The sequence below is a fragment of the Eretmochelys imbricata genome, chromosome 1 (genome assembly GCF_965152235.1).
Source record: "Eretmochelys imbricata isolate rEreImb1 chromosome 1, rEreImb1.hap1, whole genome shotgun sequence".
In the NCBI taxonomy this organism is placed as follows: domain Eukaryota; kingdom Metazoa; phylum Chordata; order Testudines; family Cheloniidae; genus Eretmochelys; species Eretmochelys imbricata.
Genome location: NC_135572.1, coordinates 102,256,982 through 102,271,206, shown reverse-complemented (window position 1 = coordinate 102,271,206; position 14,225 = coordinate 102,256,982). Strand labels below are relative to the sequence as shown.

The 14,225-nt window shown below is 45.8% G+C and overlaps 1 protein-coding gene across 2 annotated transcripts in view; it reads left to right on the top strand.

Moving 5' to 3' along the window:
* Nucleotides 1–14,225, top strand: part of NALCN (sodium leak channel, non-selective) — a 330,584-nt gene that overhangs the window by 246,022 nt on the left and 70,337 nt on the right. For both annotated transcript variants that reach the window (XM_077807053.1, XM_077807052.1), the window contains 2 exons: nt 3,208–3,344; nt 5,166–5,307. In XM_077807053.1, the coding sequence (XP_077663179.1) occupies nt 3,208–3,344; nt 5,166–5,307 (279 nt within the window). The remainder of the gene's footprint in view (nt 1–3,207; nt 3,345–5,165; nt 5,308–14,225) is intronic.

Below are 14,225 nucleotides of genomic sequence, written 5' to 3'. Positions count from 1 at the left end.
ACATAAAGAAGCTACCAATCTGAGATTTCTAAAAATAGCTACAGCACTCGACCCAAGGTTTAAGAATCTGAAGTGCCCTTCCAAAATCTGAGTGGGACAACATGTGGAACATGTCATCAGAAGTCTTAGAAGAGCAACATTCAGATGCAGAAATTACAGAACCTGAACCCATTAAAAAAGAAAATCAGCCTTCTGCTGATGGCATCTGACTCAGATAATAAAAATGAACATGCATCAGTCCACACTGCTTTGGATTGTTATCAAGCAGAACCTGTCTGGAATGGTGGTTGAAGCATGAAGGGACATATGAATCTTCAGTGCATCTGGCACGTAAATATATTGCGACGCTGGCTACGACAGTGCTATGCGAACGCCTGTTCCCACTTTCAGGTGATATTGTAAACAAGAAGGCAGGCAGCATTATCTCCTGCAAATGTATACAAACTTGTTTGTCTGAGCAATTGGCTGAAAAAGAAGTAGGACTGAGTGGACTTGCAGGCTCTAAGTTTTACATTGTTTTATTTTTGAATGCAGATTTTTTTGTACATACATAACTCTACATTTTAAGGTGAACTTTCATGATAAAGAGATTGCACTGCAGTACTTGTATGAGGTGAATTGAAAAATACTATTTCTTTTGGTTTTTTTACAGTGCAAATACTTGTAATAAAAAATAAATATAAAATGAGCACTATACACTTTGTATTCTGTGTTGTAATTGAAATCAATATAATTTAAAATGTAGAAAAATCCAAAAATATTTAAAGAAATGGTATTCTGTTATTAACAGTCCGATTAATCACAATTAATTTTTTAATCGCTTGGCAGTCCTCGTTGTAAACAATAGTTGCCATATTTCTACAAATCCTATATCTTTAAAAAGATATATGTCTTTGTCGTAAGCTGAAAAAAACAGGAGCTGAAATGTGAAGGATTTAAGCAATGACACAGAACAGGATGTGTGTCATGCAGAGCAAATATTACACCCTAGACTTGTTGAGAGGCACTAAGTGAAGCTAAATGCGTTCAGCTTCCTAATATATAATATTATCTCAGCATGACTGATGCTGAGATATTCTGTAGAATAGCTTTGAGTTCAGATTATTTTTAAAGCATGTTTTTAATCATTCTGCTTTTCAAAAAGTGTATATTTATGTAACGTTGCTTAGCTCTTTTATAGTATGGTTGTCTGCTGCACTGGAACATCAGATACCATTTTAATCTATCACAAACTCCCTGTTTTTGTATTTAGATATAAAATGCAAAGCTGTGGGCTCCCGTGAATAGCAATCATTTCCTGTGAGGGACATTTTCTCTCCGTGTTACAGTCTGCATATATCTACATTTACTTGTCATTAATGTAGAAGGTAGAGATTGAAAAGACAGAGTGACAAGAACCGGAAAACTTGTGCCAATGAGAATTTCCACTGGGTTAAAAAAAAGCTATTCTAGCTCTAGAAAAGCCCTCTTAGATCATCCAGTCCATTTCCCTGAGAGTGAAGGATTTTTCCCTCCACTACACTGGCATTTCAAGGGTCCTGTTTATTCTAAGTACCAAGTGATGAGGCATTGCTCTTGAGAAACCTTTCCACAGCCTGCACTCCATTCTTACTGCTACTCTAGCTTTCTGTCAGCATTAGTGCTTCCCCAGTGTGTTCTCTCAATGAATATGTTGCAACATATTTTCCCCTTGGATTATTAACTTCCATTTTTAAAATTGAATCTCCATTTGTTATTGTCTGTCCTTGTTTCTAATATCTCTTTTTTTTTTTTTAATTTCCCTGTCCTCACTGGTATTTTCAACTCCTCCCAATTTAATATCCAATTAATTTAATTAATAGCATGATTTCTCCCTTTTGAGGATCATTAATAAAGATATTAAATAAGAATGGACATAGAGTTGATCTCTGCAGTGCCCCACTAGACACCTTCTTCCCCAACTCGGTGTACTACCATTTATCATTATCCCATATTTATTGTTCTTCAGTTTTTAGTCCACATGACAGTTCACATCTATGCTAATTTTAATTAATATTCAGAAAAATCTTCCACCAGAAACTGTACTATACTAAAATCTTCACTAAAATCTAAATATATGAAATATACAGCATTCTTGCCATACACTCATTTCACAATTCTCTTAAAAAATCAAGATTCGATGCCCATGCTATAATGGACAAAGAAAAGTTGATCCTTAGGGTATGTCTACACAGCATTCTGGAGCCAGCAGGAGTGAACCTTCCAGCCTGGCTCAACAGGAAGTGGGGTGGGCTTTAGTGCCTCAACCCAAACTGCAACTTCAAAGTGCTGTTTCTACAGCTATTTTTAGAGCATTAGCACAAACCCTGCTAACTGGAATTTGTTATCTTGGGGCTGCAAGGCTTGCTCCCAATCTGTGCAAAATGTTGTGTAAACACACCCTATTGTATGAAAGACCACAGTTAGACGTGTGCTATTAGATTTCCAAACCTTACTGTACTATGTTCAATTAGACAGAAATTGATATTTTTCATGTTAAGTTCTTCAATTCAAAAAAAGTGTTTTACCATAAAAGCTTTGGTCCATGTAGTGGCCCTTTCTGACTTGGCATTTTGTTGCCATAAAATGGTTAGGTGACCCTACATGATAATCAGAATGCAATAGTTATATCTCCATCTACTTTTTCAGATATCATTAGATATAAGTATAGCAATATTTAATAGATCCATCCGTAAGTGATTTTCCTATTGCAATCATAATCTGAGGTTTTTCTAAAGATTTTAATCTTCAGTTCGTTTATCTACATTATGCTCTATCTGAATATCTCAAAGCTGTCAACATGCACAAAAAGCTGAGTCACATAAGACAAAACATGAATATTTATTTTCTTTTTAAAAGTGTTAGGGAACTGTGAAGAAAATACAGAAGTAAACATACATAATACAAAGCTAATATGCCTCATGATTTAAAACTGAAATGATTAGAAATGCCTCTTATCCTATGGCTTTTAGATAATGGATTGGTATAGTTTGATATCTGTCAGTGCCTCTAACACAAGTAAATTAATGAACTCTGAGCAACAAAACTACCCTCTGTAGTTCTTTGCTGCCATCTTCTGTCTCTTCAACTGATTGCTGTTATTGTTCTTTGAATTCTGAAAAATAAAACTTTTACACTTAGAGTAAAATTTCCTTTTTTTTTCTTTTCTTTTCTTTTTTCTTTTTTAAGCTTAAGCAAAGTGAAGCCAATGCTGATACTAAGGAAAAGCTTCCACTGCGTCTACGTATATTTGAAAAATTTCCTAACAGGCCACAAATGGTGAAAATCTCCAAGCTTCCTTCAGATTTTACAGTTCCAAAAATAAGGTATAAAATACATCCTTTCTTTATGTGCTGGAGACTTGTTAATTACCAGCACACACAGTAGTGCCAGGGACATATAACAGTTTTTCTCCCGAAAATTAAGCAGATAATTTTAGAAATCAGAATCAAAACATTATATTTAGAGGTGAGAGTGGGTGACTTTTCATTTGTCTCTCATTTTTACTTCCCAAAAAATATCACCTCCTCTCTTTTTTACATGGCTTTAGTGCTCATGAAAGGAATGAATAATAGTCCTGGAAGTCATTTATCTGCATGCAGGTAGAGTATATTGGAAAGAGCATTTCTGCAGATGAGAAAGTAGTTTCTCTTCAGCCTCATTTGTTTTTTTAGCTTCTTTTCTAAGACTCCGAGCAAAAGTTCTAAAAATCAATTCCAGTGTGGGTTTTTTAATTACCTGGTCATCTGAGTCCACCAAATCACCTCGCATAGAACACTGAACAGCTGTCAGAGGGTAACAACTTTTGACCATTACCTGACTGGACTGCATTTGCACTGGGGATAACTTTCCTTCAAAAAATGACCCAAAAAACTCAGAGGTCAGAGTTTCTGTTGTACCCAGCTTATGAGAGGGGACAGTTAGGCATTGGGGAGTCAGTTGTAGTTCACTGAATCTTTGAAAGCAGCCTGGGGACTGCTATAACTATGCTCCATCTGCAACTGTTCCCAAGGGACCTTTTGCCAGATGAGGATAGCTGGAGCATAGCACACTCCATTCCCAGCCCCCTCTACACCCTTCCCCACCCAAGTTCATACACGGTGTAGGAGATGGCTGTGCCAGCTCTATTATCACTGGGGATTCTCCTGTGCTGGGGAGACCACAGGTAGGCCAGTTGGGGCTGTCTTCAAATCTTTTGTGTCATCTGAACTGTGCAAAAGGTATGGTACAGGCCAAAATATCTGCCTCTGAGGGATTAAAATAAAACACTGTTAAATTTTAAGGTAAAGATCAGACATATTGTATTTCCAAAACCCCAATTATGTACATATTGAGTTTTTGCTTCTTTTTTGAACAGTGTATCCGTGATCTTTGTTGGCTTTGTATGATTTTTTTTTTCCCTGTGTTTTTCCAAATGTATATGTGGGTAGGTAATTGAGACCTAGTGTTGCTGCTAGCCATCGAAAAAAAAATTCAAGCTATGGACAGAAGAATAAAATCTTTAAAATGAATTTGTTGTACTGTGTAGAACTATCACTCCAGAGAAGAGTTGGTTACACTCAGTATATAACTATAGAACTTAGAATGTGGAAAAATAAATGTGTATTTCTTGTAAACAAAAATAATTTAAAAATCAAATCATGGCATATGTGAAGTATAAAATTGTCAAAGTACCTTAAAATTGGCATTCAAGGCTGTTTTATGAACAGATGCTGTTTGAACTCTTGAAAAATTGATTTTCTTGCCGAAAGTATGCATCCTTTGGATTATATTAGTCTTTGGTTTGCTTTTAATGAGCAATTTGTATTATAAACTCAGAAAAAACTTTAAACTGCTTTATCTGATGTCAATAAAATTAAAATTAATTGTTACATTTTAAAAATCAAATAAAAGACTGTATTATGAAAGAGAACAAACACTTTTGTTTGAAACTGAATGAAAGCACCAAATTCAATTATTGTTTTTAATAATTACATCTAAATCTAGTCATCTTTGTTATTTGTATGTACTATCCAGTACCCCATCAATTTCCATCTTGCTGCTGTTCTATCTTAGCAGTAACCAATTGTGACATATTACAGAAAACATGGATTAACTCTTTCTGGATTTTTAGCAACAAAATGTGATATCTTTTTCTTATTTGCAAGGGAAAGTTTTATGAAGCAGTTTATTGATCGTCAGCAGCAGGATACAAGCTGCTTATTGCGAAGACTCCCTTCGGCATCTTCTTCCTCATGTGACCACTCCAAAAGATCTGCAATTGAAGAAAACAAGTATATTGACCAAAAGGTAAATACCAGAGTATAAGACAATATATGTTCTTCATTGCTTTAAATATATAGTGTGAGGAAACGCTGCAAATTGTACAATTTGTCAAAATTTCAGAAATATCAGGAAACAGTCTAAAGTATTTAAGAGCTTTGTAAAAGATTACGTTTAACTTAAGTTGTCTAACATAGGGCCAGATCCCCAGCTAATCTAAATTGTCATTGCTCCCTTGACTTTGGTTAAGCTATGCCATTTTACAGAAGTTGAGGATCTGCTGTGTAATTTTTTTTTAAATGCATCTATTTTTCTGAGCATAATATTTTTAAAATCTGTTTGGTGCAAGTCACTTTTTATGTCTGTGAATCATTAGCAAACAGTTCCTGATGTTTACAAATTTGGTCCCTTGTTGTTTTGAATGCAGAAAGGCTCCCCGCCGAACTGATACAATATACATGTATATGAGTTGGTATACGTTTGCCTAAATTTGGTGCATGCATTACAACAATAAGGGAAAACAGAATAAGCTTCAAATAACATAGTGGGTTGGCAGGGTACAAAGAATGAGAAGCTAGAGTTTGCCTGGGTATCCACGTGAGCATGGTGAAGAAAAAGGTAACCAAGGTGCAAAATACTGGTCATTTTTATCCTGTTTCCTGCAAATACCTTTTCCCATAGCCAACAAATCCTATATTTTACAGTACCAATTGATCCAAACTGGAGTGCCATAAAGCATCTGGCACCAATCAGGAGAAAGTGCAGACAAGTATCAGCTCTTCTGATGAGTGAAAATTATCCGCACCAAGTAGAGGAGTAGAAATATTGGACTAGATCATAAGCTGGTGTTAATGAGCCCAAGTCCATTGAGGTCTGTGGAGCTACACCATATTACACTAAGTGAGGATCTGCCCATTAACTTTTAGCAGGAAACTTAGGCTCAAGCTCTTTTGGCTGAAAACTTGAATAACCTAGTATTATAGGTGAATTGTACTGTGAAGGTTAATATACAAGGTGAAAATCAATGCAAATCTAAATAATTCAAGGTGAAGGTAAATATTAAAGATGAACTGTAGTGTTTTCAAACAGTAACCACCTGACCTTACAAAGGGCAGCTGAATGTGCAAATAAATATCACTGTTATTTCACTTCAGTTTTAATATTCTCACTTCTTTCTCTGTTCTTGTAAGTAGTTAATGTCCTTTAATTGTTAATTTGTTTTTGTACATTCTAACACGGGTGATATCAGAAACAGTCAAGAGTGTAAGCATATGTGAAAAGTAATAGTAAACCACTTAGTACTGAAAAATATAGCTTTATATTATTCTCCATTGACAGGTCTCCACTATTCCCCCCAATAACAAGATTAGGTGTTACAGATATCACATGCCCTGAGCATGCTGGGATTGTGAGCAAGAGATTGGTGATCACATGGCAGTAACCTTGTACCTATTAAACAAAGTAAAAATAAAGATGTATTGAATTAAAAACATTGCAGATCTCCTTTAACACAGAATAGAAACTGATTTACAGCCCCTGACAATGATCTGCATGCTACTGATATCACAATGATATTTTACAGCAATGCAACCTATATAACAGGGGTCAGCAACCTTCAGCACGCGGCCCATCAGGGTAATCTGCTGGCGGGCTGCGAGACATTTTGTTTACATTGACTGTCCACAAGCACAGCCCCTCGCAGCTTCCAGTGGCCGCAGTTCACCATTCCCAGCCAGTGGGAGCTACAGGGGGCCGTGCCTGCGGATGGTCAACATAAACAAAATGTCTCGCAGCCCGCCAGCAGATTACCCTGTTGGGCCGCGTGCTGCAGGTTGCTGACTCCTGCTATATAAGAAACTCAAAAACACAAAAACTATCATTTCCTTTAGAATGGACAATTTGTATATAGTGAGAAGCGCATTCACCGTGTGAACTTTTAGTACTGTGGGCAGAGCAAAGTGTGTTCACATTTCTTCTGAAAGTCCTTTAATTAAAAGTTATTTGGTTAGTTTAAGCACAGCGCTTTCATGCTATCCTTTGAAATAGTATTGAAACAAAGATTTTCCTACAGAATACTCTTGTGTAACAAATCATATAGGCCTCAGTTCCAAAAGGTACTTCAGCAATATTACTGGTACCACTACATGTGGGTTGTCTTATTGACTTGAGAGGACTACTCACATGTTTACAGAAATGCACACGCTCAAGTACCATGCTAAATGGGAGCGTTATTTCTTGTTTCTCCAAGTATGCAAAATTAACCCGTCTTGATTACACATGGAGATGGGCACATAAATTGTGAACGTATTAATTGAACAGTTTGTTCAATAAGATTTTGCAATTTTAAAAAAATAAAATATTTGTTTTTTCCCATTATTCAGCCAGCTATAATAGCAAATATGGATACGCTGAATTTCAGTTTTGAATTGAAACAACTATTCACACATTATTTTTGTGCTATTCACCCAACTCTAGTTATGAAATCATGAAATTCTTCTTTGAGTGCTTGTTCACGTCCATTCCACTTTAGGTGAGCGCGCGCCGTGTGCACGAGCATCGGAAACTTTTTCCGTTAGTGGCACCACTGTGCCGTGCATATATACCCCTGCCGGCCCGACCCCCGCCAGTTCCTTCTTACTGTCCGTGGCGGCGTTGGAACACCCTCTCTCTCTCTCTCTCTCTCTCTCTCTCTCTCTCTCTCTCTCTCTCTCTCTCTTTCTCTCGTAGAAGAGCAGTCCCTTAGCCTTTTCAGAGTAGCTGTTATCAGTTGGTTAACATACCTGTATTGTGGACACTTAAGTGATTAGGTGCTTGCAGGCTTCCAGGACCCGCCCCGGGCCACAGGGCATGCCACAGGCCCACGACTTCACATTGTGCCACGTGCCGCAAACCTATGCCAGTTAGTGACCCCCACAGCTTGTGTCTACGTTGCCTGGGGGACAAACATCAAATTGAGCGGTGTAGGATTTGCAAGGCATTTAAGCCAAGAACAAGGAAAGAAAGAGATTTTCATTTAAAGCAGCTGTTAATGGAGGCTGCATTGCAGCCACTGGGTCCGGAGCGCCCAACGCCGGCTCAGGCTTCCTCGGTGCATAGTGCCCCGGAGCCGTCAAGAGATCCAGCACCAGCTAAGCACCGTGAACTGTCGGCCCCAGAGCACCAGGCTAGGCCCCAGCACCGCTCGTCCTCCCCGGTGCAGCCCCCCCTCGCAGCCAAAAGGAAGGCGAGGTCATTCCCCGCACAGGAGGCCAGCACCTCCCAAGGCCCTGAGCACCAATAAGCGCGAGAAGGCCACGGTACCAGCGCCAACACCAGAAGTCCTGGCAGCACAAGCCCCACTGAGCCCAGACCTAAGTGAGCGCAGTGCAGACAATGGGCTCGAGGGCATAACGGATCAGCCCTCCACGCCTGGCACCTTTGAGGCTGAAAAGGACCTCATTGAGCTGTCGGCGGCGAGCCCCCTCCCGCATAGGGAGAACCCTCCGGCACCCATGCCATGGGTGCTGTTGAGGGGTAAGCCAGCAATGGTGTGCCACTCGAGGACACCGTCCCGGCACCATTCCTGAAGTTGGTCCTGGTCGAGCTCCGACTCCGCGGACTCACAGTTACCAACTGCCCAGAAGGAGGTCGCGTCACCGGGAGTGGGTCGGCGCGAGGAAGCACCGGAAAGGGTACACCGCTCTCTGGCACCACCCAGAGACCGGCACCTGGAGGAGTTGAGACGGCCCTCGCCAGAGGACTCCTGCAGACGGTCCCAGTCCAGGGAACGCCAGTACCGGTCCCAGTCCCGGTCCAGATCCCAGTCCCGGGGATACCGGTACCGCTTCCGCTCAGCCAGGAGCCACTCGTTCTCCCACCGGCGCAGATCGTTGGCACCGCCGTGGCCTTCGCAATCGGCATCACCGCAGTCCGGTGCCGACTCCGGCCGCTATAGCTACCCGCACCAGGCCCCGGACAGCAGGGACCCTCAGGTGGGCTGGCAACCCCAATGGGGGCCACCAGGCCATTGGCCCTTTTGGAACCCCTGGGCCTATCAGGAGTGCCAAGGGGCCCCATCCAGGGCAAGTTACTCAGTGCAGCGGTCCCGGTCCCCGCATCACCAGACGGTGCCGGAGGCTACAGCATCCAGGCCTCCAGCATCCCCCCAGGATAAAACAGAGAGACCGGACTCCCATGGACTCCCGCCCTGGCCCGAGCCGGGGGCCCCTCTTATGGGAGAAGGGGAGCAGGAGGACCAGCCAGAGGGGGTCGAGCAGCAGGTAACCTCCTCATCATCCCTAGATGAGGCGGTGGTGGGTACAACAGTTTCCAGCCCTCCACCGATAGACCATAGAGCCCACCAGGAGTTGCTGTGCAGGGTCGCCCAGAACTTGGGGTTGCAGGCCAAGGAGACGGTTGAGCAGGAGGACCCCATGGTGGACATTTTGAGCCCCGCAGGTCCATCCAGAATAGCACTCCTGCTCATTAAGATCATTCAGTCCAACTATAAGACCATATGGTAGACCCCGGCCTCCAGTGCTCCAACGGCTAAAGGAGTGGAGCGTAAATACTTTGCCCCATCTAAGGGTTATGAGTTCCTGTTCTGCCACCCGAGTCCATGCTCCCTAGTGGTCTCAGCAGTAAATGAAAGGGAGCGCCATGGACAGCAGGCCCCGGCCCTTAAGGCCAAGGAGGCAAAACGCCTGGACCTTTTTGGCAGAAAGGGGTACTCATCTGGGAGCCTTCAGTTGAGGATTGCGAACCAGCAGGCCATCCTCAACAGGCATAATTTCAACTCCTGGGCAGCAGTGGGGAAGTTTAAGGACAACCTTCCGCAAGGTTCCCAACAGGAGTTCCTGGTGGACGAGGGCAAGGCAGTAGCCAAGACCTCTCTCCAGGCCTCCCTGGATTCGGCAGACGCAGCGGCTAGAACAATCGCGTCAGGGGTGGTCATGAGGCGCTCGGTGTGGCTCCAGGAGTCAGACCTGCCACCCGAGGTCCAGAATACATTCCAGGACCTCCCCTTCGAAGGGTCCGGGCTCTTCTCGGACCAGACAGACACGAGGCTGCACAGCCTCAAGGACTTGCGAGCTATGCTCAAGTCGCTGGGTATGCACACCCCGGCGACCCAGAGGAAGCCCTTTACGCTGCAGCCTCCCCCTCAACGCCAGTACCAGCCTCGCCATAGGCATGAGCCTTACTATAGGCGAGGCAGGGATAAGAGGCGACGGCGCAACAACAATAATAACAATAACGTGCCGGGCCAGAACCAAGGCCAGCACAAACCCCAGCCAGGCACTAAGTCAGGCTTTTGAAGGTGCGCTCGAGGACAGCGTACCAGACCAATCAGTGGATCCGTCCTTTTGTTTCCTGAACCGCCTGTCCCGTTTCTCCCGTGTGTGGTCCAACATTACGTCAGACCGTTGGGTCTTACGCATGGTGCGGAACGGGTACTCGCTGCAGTTCTCCTCCCTCCCCCACTCACTCCCCTTCCCTCTTCAGGGACCCCTCTCATGAGCACCTCCTAGAGAAGAAAGTCCGCTTGCTGCTAGAGGCGGGGGCGGTAGAAGCGGTGCCACACAGCCTAAGAGGGAAGGGGTTCTACTCCCGGTACTTCCTCATCCCCAAGGCCAAAGGGAGCCTTCGCCCCATCCTAGACCTGCGTGGGCTCAACAAGTTCCTGGTCAAGGCCCAGTTCCACGTGGTCTCTCTGGGCACCATCATCCCTTCCCTGGATCCGGGGGACTGGTACGCTGCCCTCGACGTGAAGGATGCGTACTTTCATATCGCCATCCACCCAGCACATTAGTGGTTCCTACGCTTCACCGTGGGCCAAGAACATTACCAGTTTGCGGTTCTCCCATTCAGTCTAGCTGCGGCCCCATGGGTGTTCACGAAGTGCATGGCAGTAGTGGCGGCCTTCTTACGGAAGCAGAGAATCCGGGTGTACCCGTACCTCGACGACTGGCTCCTGGCAGGTCGATCTGAGGCAGAAGTGCGGGGCCATGTGGAGGTGACCCTGAGATTGTTCCGCGAGCTGGGGCTCCTGGTCAACGTCCCCAAGTCCACACACATACCCACACAGAGAGTGGAATTCATAGGGGAGGTCCTGGACGCAGTGCAGGCCAGAGCAAGCCTTCCATTATCCCAATTCCAGGCTATCCAGCAAGCGGTCTCCTCCCTGCACCAGTCTCCAATGACAACGGCCAGGTGCTGCCTGCGGCTGCTGGGCCACATGGTAGCATGCACACACATGGTCAGGCATGCCAGACTGAGACTCAGAACTCTGCAGGCGTGGCTTGCTCAGGTGTACCGCCCAGGCAGGGACCTCCTGGACTTGGCAGTGACAGCCCCAAGGGACATGCTGGACTCCCTGTGGTAGTGGCATTCCCAGCCCGTGGTTTGCAAAGGCATCCCGTTCGCTGCCCCACAGCTGGACCTGACTCTGGTGACAGACACATCAGACCATGGATGCGGGGCTTACCTGGGGTCCTCATGACACAGGAGTTGTGGTCCGGAGCAGAGCGGTCGCTCCATATCAATGTGAAGGAGCTCAGGGCGGTTCATCTCACCTGCCAGACCTTTCATGCCACTCTGAGTGGTCACAGCATGACAGTTCTGACGGACAACACTACTGCCATGTTATACATAAACAAACAGGGCAGGTCCCATTCCTCGCCACTCTGTCGTGAGGCTCTCCTCCTCTGGGACCTCATAGCCCATGCAATTCACCTCAAGGCGTCCTATCCCCCAGGGGTACGAAATGAGCTGGCGGACTCTCTCAGAAGGTCGTACCGCATGCACAAGTGGACGCTCAGGGTGGACGTCATGCTTTTGCTCTTCCTTAGGTGGGGGTTTCCCTGGGTAGACCTGTTTGCCACCAGGGCCAACGCCCAGTGCCCATGGTTCTCCTCGTTCCAGGGCCGCAGCCCGGGCTCACTCGCGGATGTGTTTGCAATCCCGTGGAGGGGGGGCTTGATGTATGCCTTTCCCCCACTCCCCTTTGTACACAAGGTCCTACTCAAGGTGCACAGGGACAGGGCAGCAGTGATCCTCATCGCCCTAGCCTGGGCCCACCAGCACTGGGACACATTGCTCCTAGAGCTGTTGGTGGAGGCCCCAGTAGTCCTGCCCCTACTCCAGGACCTCATTACGCAGGACGGCAGGTGGCTTCTCCACCACAACCTGCAGTCACTGCACCTGTCGGCGTGGAGGCTCTGTAGCTAAATGCCCTGGAGAGCCAGTACTCCCTTCCCGTGTAGCAGATTCTGCTTGGCAGTAGAAAGCCCTCTGCCAGGGTGACCTATAGGGCCAAGTGGAACAGGTTCTCGTGTTGGTGTGAACCCCGACACGTGCAGCCGTGTTAGGCCCTGGTGCAGGCCATTCTGGAGTACCTCCCTGCACCTCAAGCAGCAAGGGTTAGCCCCATCCTCACTCAGAGTACACCTGGCGGCCATCTCCGCCTTCCATCCGGAGTTCTTGGGGCGCTCAGTGTTTTCCCACCCAATCGTGGGACAGTTCCTTAAAGGATTGGAGAGGGTGTTTCCGCACTCAGGCCCCCCAGTCCCTCCATGGAACCTTAACTTGGTCCTCTCTAAACTCATGGGATCCCCTTTCGAGCCCCTTGCTTCCTGTTCTCTCCTCCACCTTTCCTGGAAGGTGGCATTTCTGGTTGCCATTACCTCGGCCAGAAGCGTGTCCGAACTGAGGGCCCTCACTTCTGAGCCACCATATACAGTATTTCACAAGGACAAGGTGCAGCTCTGGCAACACACCAAGTTCCTCCCTAAGGTGGTCTCCCAATTCCATTTGGGCCAGGACATTTGTCTGCCAGTGTTCTTCCCAAAACCCCATACGGACCCGAGTCATCGCAGCTTGCACACCCTGGATGTGCGTCGAGCACTGGCGTTCTATTTGGAGCTCACCAAGCCCTTTCGCAAATCCGCACAGCTGTTTGTGGCTGTAGCCGAGAGGATAAAAGGCCTCCCAGTGTCAGCGCAGCGGATTTTGTCTTGGATTACGAGCTGCATCCGGGCGTGCTATGAGCCCGCAGGTATTCTGGCCCCGGCGGTCACAGCCCACTCCACCAGGGCACAAGTGACTTCCACGGCTTTCCTGGCACAGGTCCCAATCCAGGAGATCTGCAGAGCAGCCACCTGGTCCTCGGTGCACACCTTCACGACCCACTACAGGTCAACCAGCAGGCCAGAGAGGACGCAGTAGTTGGCAGAGCGGTCCTCCAATCAGTTGTTCCGTGACTTCTGCACTCTTCCAGAGGTAAGCTTGTGATTCACCTAATGTGGAATGGACGTGAACAAGCACTCGAAGAAGAAAAAACGGTTACTTACTTTCTCGTAACTGTTGTTCTTCGAGATGTGTTGTTCACGTCCATTCCACCACCCATCCTCCTACCCCTCTGTCGGAGTTGCCGGCAAGAAGGAACTGGAGGGGGTCGGGCCGGCAGGGGTATATATGCATGGCACAGTGGCGCCACTCGGGGGGACCGCCGGCCCGCCGGGAGCCGCTAAGGGAAAAAGTTTCCGACGCTCGTGCACGCGGCACGCGCACACCTAATGCGGAATGGACGTGAACAACACATCTCGAAGAACAACAGTTATGAGAAGGTAAGTAACCATTTTTTCTGATGACTTAAAGGGTAGAATTAAATATAAATAACATGTCTGGTCAGATGTTGCATGAAACTGAGTGTTTACACATTCACGCAGGAAGCAAGAGAGCACTAGGTAGGATTTAGTCAGAGTGATTACTGTGGCTTGCTATTGTTAGTTTCCATGGCAACCTCTCATCTGTATGAACCAATTTTCTTAAAAATATCGTTTCCTTTAAGCAAGCATGGAATGACATTGTATGTATACTTTACATTCCTGTGTCAAAAAGAAACATAGCTATTTAACTGATACCAGTGCCTCATAGAATGTACCCTACTACTACTGATGAGACCGTGA